Genomic DNA, 17,086 nt, shown 5'->3' with positions numbered 1-17,086 from the left:
ATTTCCTGTTACTGTTCCCATCCCCCAGCATGCCCACCAACTCAATCCCAAGCATGTTATCCTTGACATTGGTTTTTTCTTCCTTCATTTTTTCGTTATTTCTTTCTTCTTGTGCTTTCTTTTAAAAATGTATTATACTATTTAATAAAGCAAAATTTGAGAAACTAAAAGAGCCTTTTGCCTAATTATAAGAACGTTTTAAGGAAACATTAAACTTTTATATTTAAATTTTTACAAAATAAATGGATGATTTTTTTCCCCAGTAGGCACTTCAGAATATTCCAGAATATTCATTTCTTTTACATATGCTTTTTCTAACTTGAGTAGGAGTTGATATAGAACTGTTGCTATGGTGAAGTGCATTCTATTTTGCAGGGTATAAATTTATATATAGGGTTAGTGTTGAAAAAGAACTTACTATGTAAAACTCAATTTAAAATATTTTATAGGTGTTAATTATAAAATATAGCCTGAAAATAATTTCCTGAAAGTCAAATGACATTGTTGCTTTTGATAATCATGTAATTTTAAGAAATGGTCTTTTGTACATGTGATTGTAAGTGTACTTTTCTGGATTCTGTGTTATGTGAACTTATTATAGTCCTTCTGAACAAGCCAACTTTCTGCCTACTTTTCTTCTCCCAGTTTTAAGAATACTCTTCACATTTCATAATCTGGCATTTATTTTGAATTTTTATTAGCATTATTTTATGAATATTTTGTTGTTAGAGATTTTGACACACTTTATTCAGTATTGTGCTTAGGTCAGATTACACAGAAGAAAGAGACAGAATACCTCCCTAATCTGGTGGGAGACACACCCAATTAAATTAACACTAATAGAATACTTACAAAGGCCATGAACTAATAGATTACATGGTAGAAAAAATTGGCACCAAACTTAAACAGGCATTTCAAAGTAGAGGATATTGACCTGCTATATATTAGCTTTTCTAGAATGCAAGAATATAGCAAAGGATAAACAGGAACTATGAACTTTGAGGTGTTTGGGGTACATTGGGTGGAGATCCTGATGTGAAGGTGGGTGGATGGATATGAAGACCAGAAGAGCAGTCTGAGCCGAAGTTACGGATTTTAGAATGATCATGACGTATGTACAGGAGTTTTGATTCTGGATCTGTCAGGGAAATTATATGAAAATGTAAAGAAGGCTGATGAAAAGACCCTCTCAGGCACTAACAATGAAGGCCTAGATACACTAAAAGTAGGTTTAAATGAGAACTTTTTAAGAATCTTTTTTTAAATTTTATTTTAAGGTTATTTATTTACTTATTTGAGAGGGAGTAAGAGAGAGTGAGCACAAGCAGCAGAGTGGGAGGGAGAAGCAGACTCCCTCTGAGCAAGGAGCCCGACACGGGGCTCGATCTCAGGACTCTGGGATCAGGACCTGAGCTGAAGGCAGACGCTTAACTGAATGAGCCACCCAGGTGCCCCAAACTTTTTAAGAATCTTTTAAACGTATTTACCCTACCTTATGTTCAGAATTTAGAGTTATAGTTTAATCTGAAGATCACACTTGTTACAATGATAACCAGAGGCTACTGTATATTCCTTTCTATCCTCTGGGACCTTGCTCTGTTGCGTCTGCTAGGAAACCTCAGTTTGACTTCTCCAAGCAGAATTTAAAGGAATACTCTTTTAAATCCTCTTTTTGTTTCCTTCTCTGATTCATTACATAATCTGAATGTTTGTAGACTCAGCAGCGCGGGATCTCCCACCTCCATCTCGCCCCTCTCCAATTCATTTCTCCAGTCTACAGCCACAGGGCTTTTCCTAACCTGTCCTAACACTCTCTCATTTAAAATCATCCTTAAAATTCCAGCCATATAGTTCCCAAGTTGCTGTGCCTCTGTGACTTGGCAGATGGTATTCCCTCTGCCTAGAATGTCATCTTTCCCCACACCATCCACTCCTGCCTCACACACACCCACAACCCACCCCACCCCACCCTCTAGCTCCTGCTGTTCTTGAAGGCTTGTCTTGGATGTCACTTTCTGCACTGAGCCTTTCCTAACCAGTGCTGGTTGGGCACCCCATCACTTACCCGTAACACTCATATTTCTCCCCATTTTAGTACTTACCCAGTAAATTGTAACTGCCTTTGTTTGTGGTTCCCAGTGCACTGTGAGTTTCACGAGAACAGAATAGACTTCTCTGGTTTAGTTGGAATCCCACTGTCACTCACAGTTCTCTCACACTTAGCAGGCACCTGATCATATTTGTTAAATAAATAAGGATTACCCGCAAGCCTTGAACAGTCTTCAAATTTCATTTTAAATTTTTGCCTTTTATTCACCCACAAAATGTTATTTTTCAGGAAGTTATATGGGAATATCACAATTTACTAAATAATTGTACTGTAGAACTAGAAGGGGAATTAGGGGTCATTTAGTGTAACTGCTGCTTCTTACTTACGAGGAAACAAGGCCCAGAATGGGAAAGTTGACATGCCAGAGGTTACCCAAGTTGAGTGGCCTTGAACCATCTCCCAAAACACAACAGTCTTCTAGGGCAAGCCAGTGCTTTTTCAGTCTTTTTCACTTTGCAGCACACCTTGAAAATGGTAAGAGTTTGGGACACCTGGGTGGCTCAGTCGGTTAAGCGTCTGCCTTTGGCTCAGGTCATGATCCTGGAGTCCTAAGATCGAGCCTGCTTCTCCCCCACTGCTGCCAGGACATCCTGCTTGGAAAACGCTGCTGTAATCCACTACATTCTTAGGACTGTTTACTTGTTAACCAAATGACTTTCTAGCGGATGGATTTTTGATAGTGACTGAAGTTGGGGTTTTAGTTTGTGTTTTTTGTTTTTAAAGACTTATTTGTTTATTTATTTAGATAGAATGAGAGCACAAGCAGGGGGAGCAGCAGGGAGAAGGAGTAGCAGACTCTCTGCTGAGTAGGGAGCCTGATGTGGGGTTCAGTCTCAGGACCCTGGGATCATACCCTGAGCCAAAGGCAAACACTTACCCAAATGAGCCACCCAGGTGTCCCTGTTTTTTGTTTTTAATGTAAATAATATAAATTTTCCTTATTGGGAGAGAGAGTGGGAATACTGTGGTTGACAGCTTCTCGATTTGTAGAAGGGAAGAAAATGAGTTGAATGTGCAAAGTGAGAAGTTCCCAGGAAGTACTTGAACCTGTGGATCTCTGTGGCCCGAGGGAAGTCCATAGCCCAGCTCTTGTGGAGTGGGACTGGGTGGAGACCAGAATCCCGGTCACGATCCCTTCTGCTGTGGTTGAGAAGGGGCTTTAAGCACCTCAGTGCCTGGCACTGTGTGGCACATAGTAGGTGCTCACATATTTGTTACATGAATGATGCTTGAAACTGGTAAAGGTGAGGGAGTTCTAGAGGGGACTAAGGATCACCAGCTTCCCATTTCCTCCCTTCTCCCAGACAAATTCTTCTAGCTACCCCAGAAATGCTTGCTTTGGCTGTATAAAAGTAAGACTAATTGTACTAATATTCATAAGCTGTTGACTCTTTGTACGTAATTACCAAGCAGACTAACAATAATGCATACCATAAAAATATGTCTGAGTATTAAGTTTAATTTAATTCCGTGCTTGGATTATTCTCATAGATTTTTCTATAAATGTATTTTTCACATAGTATGATCATGGGATCACATTGTTAAAAAATAAAGAAAACATCAGTGGCATTTCAACATTGTTTTCTGTTACTTCTCTTCCCTGGTGCCCATTTCTTCCTGCTTCTGACACAGTGAGATAAAGCATATTTTGTATGATAACTGATTATTTTTAAAAGTGTTCTGACCTATATTGCAGTCTCTGCCCAGAATGTTCTTTCTTCTGTCTTCCTGTCTATAACCCATCTCCATTGATTGAATTCCTACTCCTCCCTCACGACCCAAAAGATATTACTGCCTCCTCAGAGTCTTCACCATTACTCTGGCCAGAAATAATCTCTTTTGGGGCGCCTGGGTGGCTTAGTCGTTAAGCGTCTGCCTTCAGCTCAGGTCGTGATCCCAGAGTCCTGGGATTGAGCCCCACATCAGGCTCCTCAGCTGGAAGCCTGCTTCTTCCTCTCCCACTCCCCCTGCCTGTGTTCCCTCTCTCGCTGGCTGTCTCTCTCTTTGTCAAATAAATAAATAAAATCTTAAAAAAAAAAAAAAGAAAGAAAAAGAAATAATCTCTTTGGGGGCACCTGGGTGGCTCAGTTGTTAAGCGTCTGCCTTCGGCTGAGGGCGTGATCCCAGGGTCCTGGGATTGAGCCCCACATCGGGTTCCCTGCTCCACTGGGAATCTGCTGCTTTCTCTCCCACTCCCCCTGCTTATGTTCCCTCTCTTGCTGGCTATCTCTCCCTCTGTCAAATAAATAAATAAAATCTTTAAAAAAAAGAAAAAAGAAAGAAAGAAAGAACCTCTTTAATCCTAGCACTTTCTTTGTTCTGTTTTTGAAACTCTTATCACATACCACTTGTTGGTAACAGAGGTAATGGGAGAGTTGCTTGGAGGAATGAATTCAAATCTCAGTTTGCTGTTATTTTATTATCATCTTGGATAAACCACTGTACTCTTCAGTTTCTTCATCCACGAAATGAGGGCTTTAGGTTGAGTAACAACTAGCTCTTTGTGAAATGTAAATTAGACAGCATCCAGGCATCAGAAGGCTTTGGACCCTTTCCTTAGCATGTCAGCTTACAGCCTGTGCTCCTCTCCAGCCTCATTATCCCCCTTTGTGTTTGTAGTTCCCCTTGGGTTAAAAGTGCAAGGATGGCTAAGAGCTTCTCTGGAGGAGGCTTTCACTAGGGAGTCTCTTACTGTAACCTGTTATTGATTGACATTTTCAGGGAATAAAACACTTTGAAACTGCCAGACTTTTTCAGCAGTCTGCAACTATTATAAAAATAGTTCTACCATGAGTCTTTTTTGAAGATAGATGTCAATATCTGTACCTGTCAAGGAAGGAAGGCTTTTTTGTAGAAAATTAGCTGATGCCCAAGTCTTAGAAATTAACATGTGACAATTTCAGTGTTTTGTTTTATTTTATTTTATTTTATTTTATTTTATTTTATTTTATTTTATTTTATTTTATTTTATTTTATTTTATTTTATTTTATTTTATTTTATTTTATTTTATTTTATTTTATTTTATTTTATTTTATTTTATTTTATTTTATTTTATTTTATTTTATTTTATTTTATTTTATTTTATTTTATTTTATTTTATTTTATTTTATTTTATTTTATTTTATTTTATTTTATTTTATTTTATTTTATTTTATTTTATTTTATTTTATTTTATTTTATTTTATTTTATTTTATTTTATTTTATTTTATTTTATTTTATTTTATTTTATTTTATTTTATTTTATTTTATTTTATTTTATTTTATTTTATTTTATTTTATTTTATTTTATTTTATTTTATTTTATTTTATTTTATTTTATTTTATTTTATTTTATTTTATTTTATTTTATTTTATTTTATTTTATTTTATTTTATTTTATTTTATTTTATTTTATTTTATTTTATTTTATTTTATTTTATTTTATTTTATTTTATTTTATTTTATTTTATTTTATTTTATTTTATTTTATTTTATTTTATTTTATTTTATTTTATTTTATTTTATTTTATTTTATTTTATTTTATTTTATTTTATTTTATTTTATTTTATTTTATTTTATTTTATTTTATTTTATTTTATTTTATTTTATTTTATTTTATTTTATTTTATTTTATTTTATTTTATTTTATTTTATTTTATTTTATTTTATTTTATTTTATTTTATTTTATTTTATTTTATTTTATTTTATTTTATTTTATTTTATTTTATTTTATTTTATTTTATTTTATTTTATTTTATTTTATTTTATTTTATTTTATTTTATTTTATTTTATTTTATTTTATTTTATTTTATTTTATTTTATTTTATTTTATTTTATTTTATTTTATTTTATTTTATTTTATTTTATTTTATTTTATTTTATTTTATTTTATTTTATTTTATTTTATTTTATTTTATTTTATTTTATTTTATTTTATTTTATTTTATTTTATTTTATTTTATTTTATTTTATTTTATTTTATTTTATTTTATTTTATTTTATTTTATTTTATTTTATTTTATTTTATTTTATTTTATTTTATTTTATTTTATTTTATTTTATTTTATTTTATTTTATTTTATTTTATTTTATTTTATTTTATTTTATTTTATTTTATTTTATTTTATTTTATTTATTTTTTGCTGTGCATCTCCTGACTTGAGGGATATTCTGGCTGACCATCCTTGTAGTCTACCCCACGATGGACCGACGGATGCTGGCCCTGCACTAGAGCAGCTCTTCTATCTAGCAGTGACTATGACTCCCTGTCATTGAGCAGGGATCCCCTGTGAGACATCTGTCAGGGGATGATCTTCACTTATCATCCCCGTTCTGCTACTTATAGCTCCATGTGACTGGACAAGGTCCTTAGATTCCCCAAGCCCGTTTCCTCTCCCGTAGCATGGGAATACGGTAGTATTTGTATGACCCCGAGACCGTTGTGAGAACAAAATGATGTGATGCCTATACAGTCATGAGCATACTTACCCATGGCACTTGTTAGCTGTGATTTTCTTATGATACCTTCACATTTGCCTTTTATCTTTTCTTTTCACAGAAGACAGCATTCAATGTGGAAATTGATTAGTTATCTTAAAACTTACTGGTTTAGATTCAGTGTTTGATTCTTGGTATGTAATACTAAGATCTTATTGACTGACGCTGTCTAGATAGACATCACCAGTACTAAGATAAAAACTTTAAAGATTGAACTCTAGCTTCCCTAAAGGTTTATTCAGGCAGTAGATGCCGTCCACAGTCCCCTTTGTGAAATACTTAAGTGTTGATTTATTGTCATCCACCCATCCATCCGTGTTTTCTTTCTTTCTTTCTTTCTTTCTTTCTTTCTTTCTTTCTTTCTTTCTTTCTTTCTTTCTTTCTTCCTTCCTTCCTTCCTTCCTTCCTTCCTTCCTTCCTTCCTTTCTTTCTTTCTTTCTTTCTTTCTTTCTTTCTTTCTTTCTTTCTTTCTTTCTTTCTTTCTCTTTTTAATATTTTATTTATGTATTTGAGAGAGAGAGCACAGAGGGAGAGGGAGAAGCAGACTCTCCGCTGAGCAGGGAGCCCAATGCAGGGCTCGATCCCGGGAACCTGCGATCATGACCTGGGCTGAAGGCAGACACTTACCCAACTGAGCCACCAAGGCGCCCCATCTGTGTTTTCTTGCGAACTTGCTCTGTGTGCGGCATCATGCTTAGTGCCTGGCACAGATGTGGGTGTCATCTAGGCTGTCCAGTTTGATGCATCCCTGGGAACTTCAGTAGGCTCCAGAATGGGTAAAAAGTAGTTTTTGCCAACTTTCAGCTTCTGGCTATTCTGTTGGAATGCTTACTCATCCTAACTGGTTTTCCAGATAGATTTAATGTGTTTTTCACATCTGGGACCTTTTGATGTGTGGTCCATGCTGAAAGGTAGATGCATACATGAGATATACGAGGTTTCTTGATCATTTCCTCACTTAGTCTGTCATCTTGGGAACTGTAGAGGATCTTGGGAACTGTAGAGGGAAGGGAGTCACATATTCCTGACTCACCTCTAGAGAGAATGCAAATGATTTTTTGATCCGTAAGGGTGGTGAATATCCCTGTTGCAGTGCCTCTCACCAGTACTTACTAAGTGCCTTCTTTTTGCCAGACCTTGTTGTAGTCAGTGGGGGTGAACAAGATGATATAGTTCTTCTCATGGGAGCTTACTTTCTAGCAGTGACATTGGTATTAAGTAAACAAGAAAATTAAGGAAATTTCAGAGAGGGATGAAAGGTATAAAGAAGATAAAATGGGTTGACATCATAGAGTGTGACAGGTTAGAGGGCCTTAAGGTAGGTTGAGTGGTCAGAAGAGGTCTCTCCTGGGAGCTGATGTTTGAATTTGGACTTCAGTGACAAAAAGGATCTAATCTCAGGGAAGAGCATCCCAGATGGAAGAAACAGCTGTGGAAATGCCCAAAGGCAGGAATGGAAGAAGACATAAATCTAGCCTGCCAGTGCTGAGTTAACCTTTGGAGGGTGAGAGGAGATTAGGCCAGACAGGCAGGCATGGTCTTTAGGCCGTGATGAGGAGTTGGGGTTTTAGTATCAGTACAGTGGGGAGCTATTCGAGGGCTTTTAGCAGGAAGCAAATTCTGTTTTAATTTTTAAGACAGTCACTGTGACTGCAAGGTGGAGAATGATCTGTGGGCAGAGAAGCAGAGAGACTAGTCAGGATCCACTGCAGTGGCCCACCAGAGATGGAGACAAGAGGTGTTTACGCATCAAGGATACCTCCTGAATCTTCATAGTCTCTTTTTTCCCACTAGCATTTACTAGAGCGTGCCCAGTATATAGTTTATCTCCTATTGCAGGTAAAAATATTAGTGCTTATTAGCAAAGCAACCACTTTATTACCTACCAATAGTTGAGTTGAAAGCATTTCACTCCTTAAAGCTTCTTCTAGTTCTTGTCTGAGTTCTTTAGATCCTGGATAGGCCTGGAAAGACCACTTCCACAGAAGTGACCACACATCTGACTGGGGTCACTATGTACCATTTTTCCCAGGTACTTTGTGTAAAGGAATTCCACAGCTTCCCCTCTTCAGTTCAACCCAGAGCCACATGCTGTGTCATATGCCTGAATTTGGACATAATATTTTTCAGAGGGTCATAGAATTTGAGGGTGAGAAGTCATTTAATGCAACTCCCTCATTTTAGAATTGAGGAAACTGAAACCTCCAGAGCTATCTCGACCTGTCAGTACCCTGTCAAATTTTTTATTCCCATTGAAGACCCTGAATCAAGCAATAAGTATCAAGGCATTGGAAGAAATAAGGTGTCTACAGGATAAAAGGTGTATATTTTTATTTTTTTCCTCGTAGGTTTCCTAAATTATTTAAAATTTTTTTTTTTGTTTCTGCACTTCCATCACCCACCCACATTGCTCTTTGGGTTTGGTAATTTCCACTTCAGGCAGCTCCACCAACAGTGCCTTCACAGTTCGGGGTTTCCTCGTGGCATAGGTAACCCTTGTGTGGGTTATTCCGCCTTGTGTTACATTCTTTTACTTTCTATAATGTGGGGTTTCTTATCTAGTATTCTATTTTTATGTAAATATACTGGAAGTCCAAATAATTAAATGTCATTTGGAAGTTATGTAAATTTTTCCTAAATATATTAATGGATTTATAAAGAGTTATTTGATGGTTCATGATGATTATTCATGAAATAAATCTTAAGATAATTGATTTAAATTAACTACCTAATAGTTCAAGCAAATGAAAAAGTATAGAAAACAGTGTAACAGACACTTACCCTTCACTCAGATATCATAGAGAGTGACCTTATGTGATATGAATTTTAGATTTATTTAAAGTAAATAAAGTGTTACAGATCTAGCTAAGGTTATGCATAATTAACTGCTATCCCTTTTCCTCCCCTTTAACTTCCTTATCTGATTGGTAACTATTATCCTGATGTTACTTGTTATCCTTATGCATATTTTTATTCTTTTATATGTTTGTATTTTAGCAATATATAATTTTGTGTGTTTTTAAAATGTACATAAATATGGCACATTGAACCTGTCATATGCTATTTTGTAAATGATTGTTCTCATAATTGTACAAAGTAGATCTATTCTTTTTCCTAATGATAGACAATTACATTGCTTTTTTTTTTTTGTCTATTATGACTACAAACAGTACTAGAGTGAACATAAATATCTTTCTGAGTACTTGTGTATTTTTCTAGGGTAGACTCCTAGAAGAGGAATTGCTGGGTCATGTAGACCAGTATACAGAGTCTTTACTAGGCATTTCCAAATTGCTCTCCATATACTTCCAACATGCTGTAGAAGTAGACATTTAAGCCTTTTGATGATATGATGAATGTGAAAGTGTCTTTTAAAAATTATTCCTTCAAAAATGTTCACTGTTTCCTTCATTTGAATGTTAGGGATAACTTATAGGTCCCTTGAAAAATCCTGGGATTTCATTTTCCTTTTCCTGATTAAGAATATGTTTTGGGGGGGCGCCTGGGTGGCACAGTCGTTAAGCATCTGCCTTCGGCTCAGGGCGTGATCCCAGAGTCCTGGGATCGAGCCCCACATCAGGCTCCTCCCCTGGGAGCCTGCTTCTCCCTCTCCCACTCCCCCTGCTTGTGTTCCCTCTCTCGATAGCTGTCTCTCTCTCTGTCAAATGAATAAATAAAATCTTTAAAAAAAAAAAAAAGCTGTCTCTCTCTCTGTCAAATGAATAAATAAAATCTTTAAAAAAAAAAAAGGATATGTTTTTGGCCTTGAGCGTTTCTTTTTCTATAAATATCGTATTCATGTCCCTTACCCATTTTTCCATTGTTTTGGTGTTTTTATTATGTAGGAGTACTACTTCTTTATCTTAGACCTTTTCATTTTGTGTTTGATGGCGTAATAGAATTTTTTAAAAAATTAATCAAATGTGTTAGTCTTTCCCCTTATAGATTTATATTTTTTATGTTGCTTTTCCTATCTTATTCAATAAGTCATTCTCTACGTTGATGTCATTAAGCTGTTCTTCCATGTTTTCTTCTATAAGTTTATATAGTTTGCTTTTCACAATTAATTCCCTTATCTAGATTTGATTTGGGACCTCTGTGAGATTCAGGCCTAACTCTATTTTTTTTTACATGGGTACCCAATTGTCCCATCATGGTTTATTGAATATGGCTTTTTTTTTTTGCTTATTTGTAATCCTGTCACTGAGTTATACCAAGCCATTTATGTATTTTCTTTTTCATGTTCTATTAAAGTTTTCTTGACCATTTTTCTTCAGGTTATCTTTCTTTTGATTTGTAGAAGTTTTTTTTGTATACTGGTTTTGAGTCTTTGAGAAATGTATAATATAATCTTCTGTAGCTTTTCATTTCCTTAATGGCCTCTTTTGGTGAATAGCATTTGATTTTAATTCAATTTTTTAAAAAGATTTTATTTATTTATTTGACAGAGAGCACAAACAGGGAGAGCAACAGGCAGAGAGAAAAGGAGAAGCAGGCTTGATCCCAGGCCCTTGGGATCATGGCCTAAGCCGAAGGCAGATGCTTAACTGACTGAGCTACCCAGGCACCCAATGTACTTCCATTTTTATTTTTTATTTTTTTATTTTTTTATTTTTTAAAAGATTTTATTTATTTATTTGATACAGAGACAGCCAGCCAGCGAGAGAGGGAACACAAGCAGGGGGCGTGGGAGAGTAAAAAGCAGGCTCCCAGCAGAGCAGGGAGCCTGATGAGGGACATGATCCCAGGACCCCGGGATCACACCCTGAGCTGAAGGCAGACGCTTAACGATTGAGCCACCCAAGCGCCCCAGTACTTCCACTTCTAAATCTTCCTTTGTTGTTAATTATGATTTGTAATTTGTTAAAGAAGTCTTTCTCCACTGCAAGATCATATATTATTGTCAAATAATCTTGTTTTTTTGTCTGTCAAAGCTGTACTCTACCTGGAATTGATTATTGTTTATGATGTAAGTTAGGGGTCAGGATTTCTTATTTTTCTATATGGACATCCTTTTGACCAAGCACCATTATTGAAAAGACCATCCTTTGTCTACTGTGCTACAGTGTCACCTTTGTCATAAATCAAGTAATTGTATATATATCAATCTGTTTCTGTGGTTTTTTTCTTAAAGATTTTACTTATTTGAAAGAGTGCGAGTGGGGCGGGTGGAAGCAGAGGGAGAGGGACAAACAGACTCTGCGCACAGCCCTACGCACAGGGCTTGATCTCAAGACTCGAGATCATGACCTGAGCTGAAACCAAAAGTTTGATGCTCAATCGACTGAGCCACCCAGGTGCCCCAGTCTGTTTCTGTTTTATTCCACTGTGGGTCTTGTAGGTTATTTATTGTAACATTATAATTTTGAGCCTTTCAGTCCATGAACATAGTATATTCTTTCATTTAATTAGGCGTTCTTTAATTTCTTTCAAAAATATTTTGTAGTTTGCTGTGTAGAGGTCTTGCTCATTTTGTTAGATTTATTCCTAGTATTTGATTTCTTTTGATACTGTGGTAAATTGTATCATTGAATTTTCTATTTTCAATTACTTCTTGCTAAAATCTAGAAATAAAGTTGAGTTTTGAATACTGACTTTATATCCAAAGACCTTGCTTTAATTCATTTATTAATTATAATAATTTTTATAATTTCTTTAAATTTTCTGGCAATGTGATCATGACATGTAGGAATAATGACAGATGTATTATTTTCTTTCCAATATTTGTACCTTTTGTTTCCTTTTCTTGCCTTTTTTTTTTTTTTAATGAGTAGATACTGAATTTTATCAAATGCTTTCTCTGTGTCTTTGGAGGTCATCATCTGATTTGTCTTCTTTATTCTCTTAATATGGTGAATTACATTGATTGGCCTTTGAATATTAAACCAACCTTATACTCCTCAAAAACTCCAAATGTTTATATGACTTTGGATTGGTATATTAATATTCTAAGGAGTTTTACATATATATTTATGGATGAAATTGGCCTGTAATTTTTCTTTCTTGTAATGTTCTTGTCGGGTTTTTGGTATCAAGATTCTTGTTGGATTTTTGAAATGTTTTGGTAAGAGTTGCCCTTGTTCCGTTCTGTAGAAGAGTTTTTGTAAGATAAGTGCTATTTCTTATATGTTTGCAGGAATCAGTGGAGAAATTATCTGGGTTTGGAGTTTTTCTTATGGAAGGGCTTTTAATTACAGATGTAATTTCTTTAATAGATACAGGATTATTCAGATTACCTATTTCTTGTGTCATTTTTGCCAATTTTAGAAAAGGCGATCATTTTATTTAAATTTTTGAAATGTTTGGTTAGGTCACATTTGGTTGTTTACAATAGGTTTATGATTTTTAAATCTCTGTAGGAGAATTTATTTTAATCATTATTTTCATCATTCTCCTCATGCGAACTTTCTTTCTTTGCTTTCGCTGTGCTAGGCTCTTTCTGTTCCAAGGAACATAGATTCACTCAAGTTCCTTCAAGTAATGGAGGCATATGACGTATTTTAAAGCTACCTGTAACCATAAGAGAAAGGAATCACAGGGAGAACAAGATCTCTAGTACAGCTTGGCTTTAGTGAGATTGGAAATGTCTGGTTAATTAGGATATAAGACAACTTCAGAGATGAAATCGGTTTTCTTTTTATCCCCTTAATAGTATGACTTTGTATTTTAAATTTGAGACCCTCATGATTGGCATGAAGTTTCTCACCTCCTCTGGGCTCTCCTCTGCTTTTTCTCTTTTCATTGCTGACTACACCCTTCATTCCCTTTCTATGTAATTTTTCTTCATACCTTTTGTTTCCACACAACTTCTTACTCATGGTCCTCAGTGCTTTGTGGCCTTGTTCTGTGTTCCTCCAGATTGAATCACTGCATGGTACTCAGTTTAAACCCCCAAGAGATCATTTGATTAATTTCAGAAGCCCTTTCATGTGAGGTCACCTCTCAGGCTGTTGGTGAGTTACACAGTGGCTGCTCTTGACCTGGCAGGTATTGCCCAATGTGGTGGGTTCACAGAGCACAGCACATGGATTCCTCGGGCTCACCCCTTTGCAGAGGGCTACAGCTAGACAATGTCCCTTAGGATGAGTCTCTATGTGGCAAGTATTGTAATTCGTTAATAGAGGCAAGTTCTAGAAATTAACCTAGTACAAGTGTTTGAGCTTTTCTGCCTCCTTTACATGCTCTGATGAAATCCCAGTGAAAATACTGATAAAGCTGATACCTAGAATTTGGTATTATAAACCTCTTTAGTAGTCGTCCATCTGTAACTGAAAAAATTCTTGTGCTGCCAACCCAAATTAGGGCCTTGAGCAATTAGCTATGTAATGTGTGCAGTTTGGGGATGGATGAATGGAAATTGATAGATTTTAAATTTAAGCAATATAAAACACACACAGAGGCAGATTAATGAATATTTAATGAGAAAGTCATAGTAGTTATCTCATTTAGGTTGCTTCTTCTTGTTTCCTTTTTCATATGCAGAAACAATCCTGTGTGTTGCTCAGAATTCACTGTTCTGCAATAGCACAGTTCAGGTTGAAGACAAAGAGGCCCTGTTTCCCTTTGTGATACTTAATTGGTAACATATTTAAATACCAGAAAGCCATCTTTTGCCTAATGCATTCCCATTTATGGAATAAATTATAGATATTACATAAAAGTCCTTTGGGTACAATAAGTGAAATTGCTTTTTAATTTTCTAGGGAGATTCAGAGAGAGTAATGATAATCACTGGACCAAACATGGGTGGAAAGAGCTCCTACATAAAACAAGTTGCACTGATTACTGTCATGGCTCAGATTGGCTCCTACGTTCCTGCAGAAGAAGCAACAATTGGAATCGTGGATGGCATTTTCACGAGGTAAAAACATTAGTTCTATTTGAATATATTTCTGAAAATAAAGCAAGCCCACATTGTCACATGAACTTTCTGTGTACATATTTAGATGAATAGATTCGGTCTTAAAATATTTAAAGCTTAGGAGCTTAAAGAAATCATTTCATCATGAATATTAATATCAGAAAAGACCAAGGAGAGCATTTTGTCCAGTAATTTTCAAGTTATTTTTAGTTACTGAGTTCTTACTTTAACAAAAATCTTATATAAAAGATGAATATTTAAACAGATAAAAGCAGATCGGCTCTGCCTGAGTCAGAGTGGAAGGTTTGCAGACTTGCCTGGATAGGCTCTGTGGAGAACAGTCTGGAAACCAGTCCACTATCCTTGTTTTGTAGGTGGGGGACTGAGAATAGACTGAAAAGGGCACTGGCTCAAGATAATTTAATTCTTTTTTTGTTTGTTTGTTTTTTTGTTTTTTACTCTAAGAACATTACCTACAACAACTAGGTCTTACCCTTAGTTTATAAATCTAAATTGCATGTCATATTAGGAATATGGGTGAAATATCCTGGTCTCACTAATAGCAAAATCAGAGTTTAATCTATTTATTCAGATATATAAGTTCTTAAAGTATTATACTTCTTTCATATACATTTTTGGAAAAATTAAATATAGTCTATATAGGTGTATTCAAGCTTTGTGTATAAATGTTTGATTTATTGTCTAGCTGCACATTTATATGATACTTGACTTTGGAATTACATCAGAATATATCATTAAAATACTTTACCTTAGAGCTTGGTTTTTAGTCTGAGAGTGAGCAAAGCAAAAGAGACTAAATACTGTTTGATGCCATATCACCAAAGAGATGTTATTTTGATCTCTGTATATTTGTAGATCAACTCAGTATAAGAAATTTAAGGACTCTTTCTTTACTTTTTAAATTGTCATTAATTTTTTTATTTTGTAAAAAAATATGTGTGTGTATATATATATACACACACACACTTGTTATTTTATTTTGGTTACATTATTAGGGAGAGTGACAGAAATTAACAAAGAAAAATGATTAAAAGGAGAAGAGAAAAATAAAAAGAAAGAGAAAAAGACTTCTTGTGCAAAGTAAGGTGGTTTATCTGAAAGAGAATCTTGTTAGTGAGCAGAATGTCAGTTACAGATGTTTTTAGATACAAGTAATAGAAAAGAAAGTAAGAGTTTACTTTTCTCGTATAATGAGAAGGCTTGGGATGGGCTGCTGCTTCAGTGGTTCTGCAGTTTTGTTGGCCTTACCCTCATAGTTGCAATATAGTTGCTGTGACTCCAGACATCACATCACATGAGGAAAAAGGAAGACAGAATGCCACAGTTTCCCACCCCCCACACCTTTTTTTTCCCCCAGGAAATCAAAACCTTTTTAGAAGCCTCTCAGAAAATTTCCACTTAATATTTCACTAATGATATTTCATTCACCTATTTCACCTATGTCTCATGGCTGTAATTGCAAGGGAAACAGAAAGTAAGGATTTGCTTTTGTCTAATTTTCCTCATGGAGTTAGGCAGATGTTTGGGAATGAATTTAGAGGTAATCAGGAAATAGTTTTTGCCTACAAAAAATGTATTCAGTGATAATAATAAAAGTAGCTAAACTTTATTATAATAATAACATATTTAAAATAATAGTGTAACAAACATTTTTATCAATGTATAGGGACTGCCCTGTGCCCTTTACATTCAATACTTTATATAAAGTACATTCAGTGATAGCAAGTATAAGCCTTCTGAAAAAGGACAAACCACACTAATTTCAAGAAATTTGGGTATTTAGGGATGCCTGGGTGCATTAGTCCATTAAGCAACTAACTGCCTTCAGCTCCAGGTCATGATTCCAGAGTCCTGGGATCTTGTCCCACATCAGGGTCCTTGCTCAAGAGCCTGCTTCTCTCTCTGCCTGCCACTCCCCCTGCTTGTGCTCTCTCTCTCTCTCTGACAAATAAATAAAATCTAAAAAAAAAAAAAAAGAAGAAAGAAAGAAAAAGAAATTTGGGTATTCATTCATTTTCGTTTATTCATTCATCCAACATGTACTAACATAGCATCTAATATATGACAGGCACTGGGACTGTAATGCAACCATAGTTTCTGTGCTGGTAAAACTTACCCGCTAGATGTACTGTATGGTGACTAAATAACATAATAAAAAATTTTTATTAAAAAAAAAGAAACAACTTACCTGCTCGAGAAGATCAGCATTAACCCAAAAAATTGTAAAGAAAAAAATGTGAAATTGCAGCTGTGACAGGTCTATAAAGGCTGTGTACAAGATGCCATGACAGCCTGTGAGACTGGGTATGATCTGGACTGGGGAAGGCTTCCCTTAGCAAGTGACTCTTCAGGCCTATCTGAAGGGTGAGCTAACTAAGCAAAGGAAGAGAGAGCATTGTAGACAGAGGGACAATGTGTGCCGAGGCCCGTTAGCATTTAAAAAAGAAAATCATAGATAAGGGACTGAAGAGTGACTCTAGGGGAGCGTTATTCTACGTGAAGCTGAAGAATAGATTGGGGTAAATTACACAGAGTGTAGAGTGCTGGGAGTTTATTCTAAGCCGTGGGAAACCATTGAAGGGTTTTAAGCAAGGCTTGGCATGATCACATCTG

General features: G+C 35.1%; 1 protein-coding gene across 4 annotated transcripts in view; it reads left to right on the top strand.

Moving 5' to 3' along the window:
* Nucleotides 1-17,086, top strand: part of MSH3 (mutS homolog 3) — a 188,583-nt gene that overhangs the window by 134,595 nt on the left and 36,902 nt on the right. For all 4 annotated transcript variants that reach the window (XM_087862031.1, XM_087862032.1, XM_087862030.1 and 1 more), the window contains exon 20: nucleotides 14,295-14,452. In XM_087862031.1, coding sequence (XP_087718157.1) covers nucleotides 14,295-14,452 — 158 coding nt within the window. The remainder of the gene's footprint in view (nucleotides 1-14,294; nucleotides 14,453-17,086) is intronic.

This window comes from Ursus americanus, chromosome 5 (genome assembly GCF_024610735.1).
Source record: "Ursus americanus isolate L20-20 chromosome 5, mUrsAme1.1.p, whole genome shotgun sequence".
NCBI lineage: Eukaryota > Metazoa > Chordata > Mammalia > Carnivora > Ursidae > Ursus > Ursus americanus.
This window is presented reverse-complemented; position numbering and strand designations above follow the sequence as displayed.